A 12,500-nucleotide genomic window follows, 5' to 3' on the forward strand; every position below is an offset into this window, starting at 1 on the left:
CGCCATCAATCTCAACGCCCACCATCTACCCACACACACACACACACACACAACTTTCTGCTGGTTGACTGGATCTACTTTTCACTTAACATGACATTCCACTAGTTTGAAAAACACAAAGAACTCCCTCTATTGCCCTCACAATCTCTCTCTCTCACACACACACACACACACACACACACACGGCAAACTGCACAACAGGGAGTGTCACCACAAATGAATCTCCTACACAAAGAGACAGACAGTGTCTCCCCTTTACACACACACACACACACACACACACACACACACACACACACACACACGTCCCTCCCTCCCTCCCTCTCTTGGGCCATGGGTGTCCGTGATGACATCATCGCTGACCCGTTTCCTGCCCCGTCATACTTCTCACTACATGTCCATGTGTGTGTGTGTGTGTGTGTGTGTGTGTGTGTGAACATGAGTGGAAGTGTGTGTGTGTGTGTGTGTGAACATGAGTGGAAGTGTGTGTGTGTGTGTGTGTGTGTGTGTGTGTGTGTGTGTGTGTGTGTGTGTGTGTGTGTGTGTGTGTGTGTGAACATGAGTGGTGGTGTTTATCTACTCCACCACTTCCTGTGGTCTCCATAATGGCGTCTCTATGGAGACCAGGAGGAAGACGGGCAGACGTGACCAAACCTGACGCATCACTGCTGGAGGATCAGCAGCAGCCCAGGAGTGTGTGTGTGTGTGTGAGTGTGTGTCTCGAGGATCACCAGCAGCCCAGGAGTGTGTGTGTGTGTGTGAGTGTGTGTCTCGAGGATCACCAGCAGCCCAGGAGTGTGTGTGTGTGTGAGTGTGTGTCTCGAGGATCACCAGCAGCCCAGGAGTGTGTGTGTGTGTGTGAGTGTGTGTCTCGAGGATCACCAGCACAGCACAGGAGTGTGTGTGTGTGTGTGTGAGTGTGTGTGAGTGTAGATGTAGGTGCAGGTGTGTGTGTGGACAGCAGCACCAGACCTCACACACATGGGTTGTGTGAGGCATAATCACTGACCCGGGATATGACCTTAGAGTAAATCTCACACACACACACACACACACAAGATGGATCTGCTTATAAGTTTACTGGGTTTCTCCAGCGTTTCATGGCCAGTAAGCGTCATCCTTATAGAGTAAACTAACAATCCGCAAAAGAACTCAACAACACGCTTGACAAAGTCACACAAAAACACATTTGATATCTCAACAAACTAACAAATCCGCACCAAAAACACATTTAATTTGATATCTCAAACTAACAATCCGCACCAAAAACCCAAAACACGCTTAATATCTCCCTAATTAAGAAAACCGCACCCAAAACACATTTGATATCTCGATAAAGTAACAAAACCGCACCAAAAACCCAAAACACATTTGATATCTCGATAAACTACCAAAACCGCACAAGAACAGGAACACGTTCAATAACTCCCTAATCGGCTAATAACACGGCTGAAGGGGTGCGGTAATTACGGAGTAATTTCCCCCTTCGTACCAGGACCTCGACCCAAACACGCACACACACGTAGCGTAGACGAGGACTCCGAACCATTCCTTTGATATCTCCATAACAGGCTAATAATGAAGAACCATTCCTTTAATATCTCCATAACAGGCTAATAATGAAGAACCATTCCTTTAATATCTCCATAACAGGCTAATAATGAAGAACCATTCCTTTAATATCTCCATAACAGGCTAATAATGAAGAACCATTCCTTTAATATCTCCATAACAGGCTAATAATGAAGAACCATTCCTTTAATATCTCCATAACAGGCTAATAATGAAGAACCATTCCTTTAATATCTCCATAACAGGCTAATAATGAAGAACCATTCCTTTAATATCTCCATAACAGGCTAATAATGAAGAACCATTCCTTTAATATCTCCATAATAGGCTAATAATGAAGAACCATTCCTTTAATATCTCCATAACAGGCTAATAATGAAGAACCATTCCTTTAATATCTCCATAACAGGCTAATAATGAAGAACCATTCCTTTAATATCTCCATAACAGGCTAATAATGAAGAACCATTCCTTTAATATCTCCATAATAGGCTAATAATGAAGAACCATTCCTTTAATATCTCCATAACAGGCTAATAATGAAGAACCATTCCTTTAATATCTCCATAACAGGCTAATAATGAAGAACCATTCCTTTAATATCTCCATAACAGGCTAATAATGAAGAACCATTCCTTTAATATCTCCATAACAGGCTAATAATGAAGAACCATTCCTTTAATATCTCCATAACAGGCTAATAATGAAGAACCATTCCTTTAATATCTCCATAACAGGCTAATAATGAAGAACCATTCCTTTAATATCTCCATAACAGGCTAATAATGAAGAACCATTCCTTTAATATCTCCATAACAGGCTAATAATGAAGAACCATTCCTTTAATATCTCCATAACAGGCTAATAATGAAGAACCATTCCTTTAATATCTCCATAACAGGCTAATAATGAAGAGCGCGCCTGATGCATCAGCTAACAATACAAGCTGGAGAGTCACATTCTCGGGTGCATTTGGTTATTGCCTCAGGATTACGTCACAGTCGAGAAAATGTTACCGTTTCATAGGCTTAGTCAGTAGTGATATCAGCTGTAATGCCATAGGCCTAGTCACTAGTGAGTGATATCAGCTGTAATGCCATAGGCCTAGTCACTAGTGATATCAGCTATCAGCTCTAATGCCATAGGCCTAGTCACTAGTGATATCAGCTATCAGCTCTAATGCCATAGGCCTAGTCACTAGTGATATCAGCTATCAGCTCTAATGCCATAGGCCTAGTCACTAGTGATATCAGCTCTAATGCCATAGGCCTAGTCACTAGTGATATCAGCTGTAATGCCATAGGCCTAGTCAGTAGTGAGTGATATCAGCTCTAATGCCATAGGCCTAGTCACTAGTGATATCAGCTGTAATGCCATAGGCCTAGTCAGTAGTGAGTGATATCAGCTCTAATGCCATAGGCCTAGTCACTAGTGATATCAGCTGTAATGCCATAGGCCTAGTCAGTAGTGAGTGATATCAGCTCTAATGCCATAGGCCTAGTCACTAGTGATATCAGCTGATATCAGCTCTAATGCCATAGGCCTAGTCAGTAGTGAGTGATATCAGCTCTAATGCCATAGGCCTAGTCAGTAGTGAGTGATATCAGCTCTAATGCCATAGGCCTAGTCACTAGTGATATCAGCTCTAATGCCATAGGCCTAGTCACTAGTGATATCAGCTCTAATGCCATAGGCCTAGTCACTAGTGATATCAGCTGTAATGCCATAGGCCTAGTCACTAGTGATATCAGCTGTAATGCCATAGGCCTAGTCACTAGTGATATCAGCTCTAATGCCATAGGCCTAGTCACTAGTGATATCAGCTGTAATGCCATAGGCCTAGTCACTAGTGATATCAGCTCTAATGCCACACAGACATAGCAACAGGCATTTCTAGCTACAGTATAGGCATTCTTACCATTCTGCAGTGTGTGTGTGTGTGGGTGTGTGTGTGTGTGTGTGGGGGGGGGGTTCTCTTACCATTCTGCAGTGGGTGTGTGTGTGTGTGTGTGTGTGTGTGTGTGTGTGTGTGTGGGGGGGGGGGGGGTTCTCTTACCATTCTGCAGTGTCTGAGCGCGGGACTCTTTGCCTGTTCCCATGTGGAAATCTCGGCCCAGGGAAGGAGTCGGACCGGAACCTGGAGGATGCACACAGACATCATCATCATCTTTATTACCACCCTCTTCATCATCATCATCATCATCATCACCATCATCATCATCACCACCATCACCATCACCATCACCATCACCATCACCATCACCATCATCATCACCACCTTCATCATCATCACCCCCCTCGTGGTGGATATCCCCCATAAGAACACACTCATTCTCCCCCATAAGAACACACACACTCATTCTCCCCCATAAGAACACACACACTCATTCTCCCCCATAAGAACACACACACTCATTCTCCCCCATAAGAACACACACACTCATTCTCCCCCATAAGAACACACACACTCATTCTCCCCCATAAGAACACACACACTCATTCTCCCCCATAAGAACACACACACTCATTCTCCCCCATAAGAACACACTCATTCTCCCCCATAAGAACACACTCATTAAGGACACACTCATTCTCCCCCATAAGAACACACTCATTCTCCCCCATAAGGACACACTCATTCTCCCCCATAAGAACACACTCATTCTCCCCCATAAGAACACACTCATTCTCCCCCATAAGAACACACTCATTCTCCCCCATAAGGACACACTCATTCTCCCCCATAAGAACACACACACTCATTCTCCCCCATAAGAACACACTCATTCTCCCCCATAAGGACACACTCATTCTCCCCCATAAGAACACACACACTCATTCTCCCCCATAAGAACACACACACTCATTCTCCCCCATAAGAACACACTCATTCTCCCCCATAAGAACACACTCATTAAGGACACACTCATTCTCCCCCATAAGAACACACTCATTCTCCCCCATAAGAACACACACACTCATTCTCCCCCATAAGGACACACTCATTCTCCCCCATAAGGACACACTCATTCTCCCCCATAAGGACACACTTCTTCATCACGTTTACTTGCTCACCACACGCACCACTCGTGGCATTGCTATTACCATGGTGACCAGGCAAGAACTAAACAAAAGGCAAATCGACTTTTCCAACAATACAGCCGCTTGTCTGTAATGCTGTCTCTGGTTCTACACGCTCACCCCATTTCTATGCTGTCTCTGGTTCTAATGCTGTCTCTGGTTCTACACACTCACCCCATTTCTATGCTGTCTCTGGTTCTAATGCTGTCTCTGGTTCTACACACTCACCCCATTTCTATGCTGTCTGGTTCTACACACTAACACCATTTCTATGCTGTCTGGTTCTACACACTAACACCATTTCTATGCTGTCTGGTTCTACACACTAACACCATTTCTATGCTGTCTCTGGTTCTAATGCTGTCTCTGGTTCTACACACTAACACCATTTCTATGCTGTCTCTGGTTCTACACACTAACACCATTTCTATGCTGTCTGGTTCTACACACTCACCCCATTTCTATGCAGTCTGGTTCTACACACTCACCCCATTTCTATGCTGTGTGTCTGGTTCTACACACTCACCCCATTTCTATGCTGTGTGTCTGGTTCTACACACTCACCCCATTTCTATGCTGTCTGGTTCTACACACTCACCCCATTTCTATGCTGTGTGTCTGGTTCTACACACTCACCCCATTCCTATGCTGTGTGTCTGGTTCTACACACTCACCCCATTTCTATGCAGTCTGGTTCTACACACTCACCCCATTTCTATGCTGTGTGTCTGGTTCTACACACTCACCCCATTTCTATGCTGTCTGGTTCTACACACTCACCCCATTTCTATGCTGTGTGTCTGGTTCTACACACTAACACCATTTCTATGCTGTCTCTGGTTCTACACACTCACCCCATTTCTATGCTGTGTGTCTGGTTCTACACACTCACCCCATTTCTATGCTGTCTGGTTCTACACACTCACCCCATTTCTATGCAGTCTGGTTCTACACACTCACCCCATTTCTATGCTGTCTGGTTCTACACACTCACCCCATTTCTATGCAGTCTGGTTCTACACACTCACCCCATTTCTATGCTGTCTGGTTCTACACACTCACCCCATTTCTATGCTGTCTGGTTCTACACACTCACCCCATTTCTATGCTGTCTCTGGTTCTACACACCAACACCATTTCTAGCACAGAAGCTCAGAGCAGCAGGGGGGGCAACAAAAGCTGGGACAACACTACCCTCTGCTGGCCGACACACAGCACTGCAGCTCCTGCAGTCTCATCTCCAGCTCCCATACATGTATCAAAGCGACTAACATACTTTTATACACTTATACACTTACAAGCACATACTTTTATACACTTACAAGCACATACTTTTATATACTTTTACACACTTAAATATATATACTGATACACTTTAGCTTCTTTAATTTACGACTTTCCACAAAAAGCCATGGTTGGAATTAAAAAGCCGCAGGTAATAGCCTAATTCACAACAAACGAGCAAAAGGCACGCAATGTTGTTAAGGAAAGACAAATATTAAGAAACACATGCGTGACTTCGCATTGCCCTCAACCCAGAATTATTTGAAAACGCCTCCGCAAATATGGCCGCCATTTCCAACCAACCACTGCAGCTCAGCGCCAATCATAGAGCACCGCCACAGTCACATGGTCATTCGCCCGCTTAAGAGATAACAAATTAAACATGAAAGTGAACTGTGGGAACAGCTGCCGTTCATTCCTCTTCAGGTTTGAGGTCAACAAATTATAGTAGATTAACGCTGAAGGCACAGTCAGGGCTTTCACAGGAAATCACGTTTGTTTGTTTGTTTGTTAGTGTGCATGTTTACGTTTATTATCAGACAATTCTGTCCAAAAAAACGCAGCCTAGACTATATTCTTACCAGGAACGACACAAACCAGCTCATCCCTCCCTTTAGTATTCCCAGAGAAATTCCATGCAGGGTTTTGTTTATTGTTGTTGTTCTATATAGCCTACAGTCAATACGATCAAACCCTGCTGCTAACATATAGCCTACAGTCAATACGATCAAACCCTGCTGCTAACATATACTGTAGCCTACAGTCAATACGATCAAACCCTGCTGCTAACATATCTGGGCTGTGAAATGAAGCTCTAAGTTCCTACTGTTGGGTTTAATGGAATTTGGGTAAAGGATACGCAACCATTTACATCTGAGATATATCCCTGTGATAACTGCAGACCTCTAAGCTGGGTGAACCTGCGTGAACTTCCAGCGAATTTGGATTTCGCCCGGCAGCTCAGGCGGGAAACCTGCAGAACTATCTCCTCTGTTCCCTGCCAGAACCTTTGGCTCCAATCAGAAACTAGCAAATCCAAAAGACGCACCGGATCATTGGTCTGATTGGTTGAAGGACTATCCAAGCGCACATTTGAACGATGCCCATTGATCACGCCTCTTGTGCAGTAGAAATAAAGCGCAGCCTCCCCATACTAATGTTCAATCTTAAAAGATTGAGTTTAGTATGGCGATATTAGCCAGACTAGCAGGCCTCACCAAAATCATACAAATTATTATTGCAGGACTCTTATCTCCTGTAATCTAAGATAGACTTCATTTGACTTGTTAGACTTTTGAGCATTTATTTCAACAAATGACATGGAAGACACAGTAAATGTATTCCACACATCCTCATGTACAACAACGCTAGTAAGTTAGCTTATAACCTGAGACTCAAGCAGCTAGTGATGTGCATGAAACAGGTGAAAGGAAAACTAATGTGACCAGTTCAAGCACTGCAATAATGGTTGTCATATTCGTGACTCAAATTATTTCGACAAAATCCACCAGAAGTCATCATTCAAGGAGTCATCATCTTACAAAATGTTCTTTTGGGGGGGGGGGGGGCAGAGAAGCACTGAGGATCATTAACTAAGTTTTCCTTTCAGTACTGTATGTTCACACACACACACACACACAGGCAGGCAGATACACACACACACACACACACAGAAAGTGCACATGAGGGTCACCGGGCCCTACACTCACCAGAGCGCTAGATAAAACAGAGTGGCGACACTCCCATAGACCTCCATAGGAAAAAATGGCAGCACTTTTTCCCAGGCTATTTCCTCGTTATGGGCCTTTTGGAACTGTTTACAGCCAATCTCTTGGTCAGTAGTCAATGAGTTAATTGATTACACCTTCCAGCATCAGAAGCACATCCCACCCTCCTGCGATTCAGCCATTCAGAACAGGTTTTTTTGGAACTTTTGATCGTGGCGGCAACATCAAAGAGTGTCGCAACTCTCTCTTTCTATGGCTCTGACACTCACCATCTGAGGCAACAAACTGCCCGACGGCTGAGACTCCGCCCCCTCCGCTCTCCACGAAGGTCACCTCGGAGACGATGATGTTGTCCTCCAGCACGGAGCCGCAGCCCGTGCAGACGGCGTTGCCCCGAGCCTGGTCCACATCGATGTCCGCGCCGCCGCACGCCTTACACACGCGCGGACTCATGATGCCCGCCGCTCCTGCGCCCGCTCACCGCACAGCCCACTCTGTACACACACACACACACACACACACACACACACGTGTACACACACACACACACACACACACACACACACACACACACACACACACACACGTGTACACACACACACACACACACGTACACACACACACACACACACACACACACGTACACACACACACGTACACACACACACACACGTGTACACACACACAGACACAGACACAGACACACACACACACACACACACACACACACGTACACACACACACACATTACAATGACAGTGAGTGATACCAGTCAAGATACAGTGCAATACAGAACCTTAGTGTATGTGCGCACACAGACACACACACTCATACACACACACACACACAGGTAGAGGAGGAGGAAGAGAGCGAGAGGAGACACACACACACACACACACACGCACACACACACATATAGAGGAGGAAGGGAGAGAGAGGACACACACACACACACACACACACACACACACAGAGGAGGTTATTTCTGCATTTTACTGACACAGCAACCTCTGGTGGTCACCACGTGCCGCAGAGATCTGACGTGATGCACGCTCATACCGGTAGATCGATGTTTACCCGCATCTCACTGCCCATTCAATGCATCACGTTCGGGTGCGAGCTCAACCCAACCGGGATGTTTTGGGGTGTCATGTCATACATAGGTTGAGCGGCATCCGTAGCTGAAACGCAAACGGACCTGCGCGAGAAGAAGGCTACGTGGCACGCGGGGTCTATAGGCAGTCCGTCGACCCTTCGACTACGAGTCGAATCTGAGCAGCCGCTAGCAGACTGCAGTTGGGAGGCGGATTTATGTCATCACTGGATTATTTAACATCTGACACACATATTTAACATATACGACATGGTGTAGTCTAGACTAGAAGTCATGTCATGACAAATAATTGTGGGTTTAATGTTTACTGGTATTGTATTGACTGGCAGCGGTCTCGGGGAACACGCCGCAACATCACACGGAAATTCCGCACACGCCTGCGTTGAAAAATATATATATTTAAAAAAAAACATTTGTTTCCCGTTAAATCGCGTGATACCTGCAGTGGATGAAATGCCTCCAACAGGCGACCGGTCGCTCGCGTGGGGAGGCAGGCGCTCACGAGGACAGACTCCGCTCCTTCTCGCCCTCAGAAAACGTCTGTTTATTTGATGAAAGTTTCGTTATTCACGAAAACACTATTAATCCGATGTAACTATTGCAGCAGGCTACTAGTTAACTCATGACAAGCCTCTCAATCAGTGAGACTCCGGTAACAACACGCACGCCCGACCAGCTGCACGAGCACATGGTCCCCTTCGTAGGGCGGGCGAGACCAACAGAGCTCTGGTAAGGGGGGGGGGGGGGGGGGGTCAAACGTATTGCTACACAAGTTATTTACAGCCTTGAACGTTATGTTTAATAACTTATTATATGACCGCTATGGAGATCTGTATTTTGATTTTGTTATTGTTCTCGAGTCGACAGATCAAACATAATTTCACACTAATGTTCAGCGTCTTGGTATGGTCCTTCGAACTACTGTCAGGCTCGCAATCGCAAAGCAACAACGTGCGAGAGACCTTTACCTGCTCTTACATCAGCGTGTACCGAGCTGTACTTAGATAAAGCTGAACACACACACACACACACACACACGCAGCCTAACCAGCACCAGTCCAGGAGCAGAGCCGTCTGGTCAGAAGTCAGATTATCAGCGCGTGGTGGACACACCTCACCGCATCTGTATGTTCGTCCGGCTGTGAGTGGGCTCGAGGGTTGCTGTGTTTCAGTGTGATGCTAGGACGGGGAGAGTGTGATGGAATGTGTGTGATGTGTGGAGTGTGTGTGATGGCAAAGCTGGAAAAAAAAACCTAGCGATGAGCCACTCCCTACAAACACCCAAATGTTACCTCAGTAGGCAGGGCTTTTCACACACACACACACACACACACACACACACACACACACACACACCTGTTGGACCTCAGTAGACCTACAGTGGGTGGTCCAACAGAATTGTTAAGTCAGTTACTCTCAGGCAGCTAAGCCTACGTATAGCTACCGTACACTTACAGTTTTATAATGCCCCTCATTCAAACTTAATTCAAAAGACTAAAATTTTTCAAGAATCTTTCCCAAATCTTATGAGTGTAAGGTAGGCTTTATCAGCAAAATGAAGGCGTCTGCCTAACGAATAGATGAGAATGCAGACATAACCACACATGGAGGCAGCCCTGGCATACGCATACAACACCTCCCGAGGACGAGTTTTATTCCACAATCAAGTTTCATTCATTTGAAAGAATAAATGGAGTTGATAATAAGTCAGTGTCATTAAATATCTGGGAGGCAGTTATTTTGTTTCAAGCCACTGAAACTAGATTACGACTACCCTACTGAAACTGGATTAGGACTACCCTACAGAAACTAGATTAGAACTACCCTACAGAAACTGGATTAGGACTACCCTACTGAAACTGGATTAGGACTACCCTACTGAAACTAGATTAGGACTACCCTACTGGAGCTGGATTAGGACTACCCTACTGGAGCTGGTTTAGGACTACCCTACTGGAGCTGGATTAGGACTACCCTACTGGGGCTGGATTAGGACTACCCTACTGGAGCTGGATTAGGACTACCCTACTGCTTGATATGTAGGCCTGTAGAGGCTACATTAAATGGGTTTAAAATGTTTGGTCTATTATGCCCAGTGTTCGCAATGTGATGATGTGTGTGGGGTGTGTGCGATGTGTGTGTGTGGAGGGTGTGGGGTGTGATGTGTTTGGGGGGTGTGTATGATGTGTGTGTGTGTGTGTGTGTGTGTGTGTGTGTGGGGTGTGTGATGTGTGTGTGGGAGGGGGGTTGTGTATGTGGGGTGTGTGATGTGTGTCAGTAACCACTCGTGTCAGGCGTCAGTTACTGTTTGTGATCAGAAATCAAACACATTTACACTGGAGATGGGCAGTGGACGTAACATGGCCTTTATTAATCTGCACAAGACTTGTCCTTCAGTAAGGCTCTCACTCACACACACACACACACACACACCTGCTTCAATACCATTAATACCAACTGGTCTCACACACACACACACACACACATATGTGGCACACAACTGTCTTTCTATCAGGTCATTCAGTAGAAAAAAACAACACTCACACTGCGCACACACACACACGCACGCACGCACGCACGCACGCACGCACGCACGCACGCACGCACGCACGCACGCACACACTCACACACAGCTGTGGAGCACATGAGCCCCTAACAGGTCCTTCTGGTGAGGGTCACTCACACACACACACACGTATAAAGTCACAGACTTGGTGCTTCACACTCCAACACAGATTGGTGCTTTACAGTTAGTTAGGTCCACATCTGGGACATCACAACAGCATGCTTCTGTCACACACACACACACACACACCTGGGACGTCACAACAGCATGCTTCTCACACACACACACACACACACACACACACACACACACACACACACACACACAGGACTTCACAACAGCATGCTTCTCAGGCTTAGCGGTTTTGGTTCTTACAGCCTTGGTCCGGGGGGGGGGGGCGTCACTAGTTGCTGAGGTGGATGGATGTGTGTGTGTGTGTGTGTGTGGGGGGGGGGGGGGGGGGGGGGGGGGTCACTAGTTGCTGAGGTGGATGGATGTGTGTGTGTGTGTGTGTGTGGGGGGGGGGGGGGTCACTAGTTGCTGAGGTGGATGGATGTGTGTGTGTGTGTGTGTGGGGGGGGGGGGGGGGGGTCACTAGTTGCTGAGGTGGATGGATGTGTGTGTGTGTGTGTGTGTGTGTGTGTGTGGGGGGGGGGGGGGGGGGGTCACTAGTTGCTGAGGTGGATGGATGTGTGTGTGTGTGTGTGTGTGGGGGGGGGGGGGGGGTCACTAGTTGCTGAGGTGGATGGATGTGTGTGTGTGTGTGGGGGGGGGGGGGGGGTCACTAGTTGCTGAGGTGGATGGATGTGTGTGTGTGTGTGTGGGGGTGGGGGGGGGGGTCACTAGTTGCTGAGGTGGGTAAAAAACACCTTTAATATGGCAGACTGGATACAAATACAAAAAAGTACAAAAATACCAAATGAATGTTTCTGGTACAGAGCCCCACCTGTAGGTGGGAGTGAGAATAGATATGAACTTAGAGTAAATTAAACTTACGCACGCACGCACACACACACACACATACACGTCAAAGAGGAGCAGAGATAAGTGTGTGCTGATGTATGAAGCAGTGTGTGTGTGTGTGTGTGTGTGTATTATTCTGTTACCAGAGAAACAAAACCATATTCATTCAACACACACACACGTTATTGTACTT

The 12,500-nt window shown here is 46.3% G+C and overlaps 2 protein-coding genes across 3 annotated transcripts in view; both read right to left on the reverse strand.

Moving 5' to 3' along the window:
• Positions 1-8,155, reverse strand: part of LOC134067322 (transcription factor IIIB 90 kDa subunit-like) — a 47,977-nt gene extending 39,822 nt beyond the window's left edge. The window contains exons 1-2 of the mRNA XM_062522543.1: positions 7,934-8,155; positions 3,629-3,709 (exon numbers count right to left, since the gene is read on the reverse strand). Coding sequence (XP_062378527.1) covers positions 3,629-3,709; positions 7,934-8,117 — 265 coding nt within the window. The 5' untranslated portion in view covers positions 8,118-8,155. The remainder of the gene's footprint in view (positions 1-3,628; positions 3,710-7,933) is intronic.
• A 4,039-nt stretch (positions 8,156-12,194) lies between these two features.
• The window catches only part of zfyve21 (zinc finger, FYVE domain containing 21), a 12,984-nt gene continuing 12,678 nt past the window's right edge, over positions 12,195-12,500 (reverse strand). For both annotated transcript variants that reach the window (XM_062522571.1, XM_062522573.1), the window contains one exon: positions 12,195-12,500. This exon is cut by the window's right edge and continues 617 nt beyond it. The gene's annotated coding sequence lies outside the window, so the exon portion shown is untranslated.

The sequence above is a fragment of the Sardina pilchardus genome, chromosome 20 (assembly GCF_963854185.1).
Source record: "Sardina pilchardus chromosome 20, fSarPil1.1, whole genome shotgun sequence".
NCBI lineage: Eukaryota > Metazoa > Chordata > Actinopteri > Clupeiformes > Clupeidae > Sardina > Sardina pilchardus.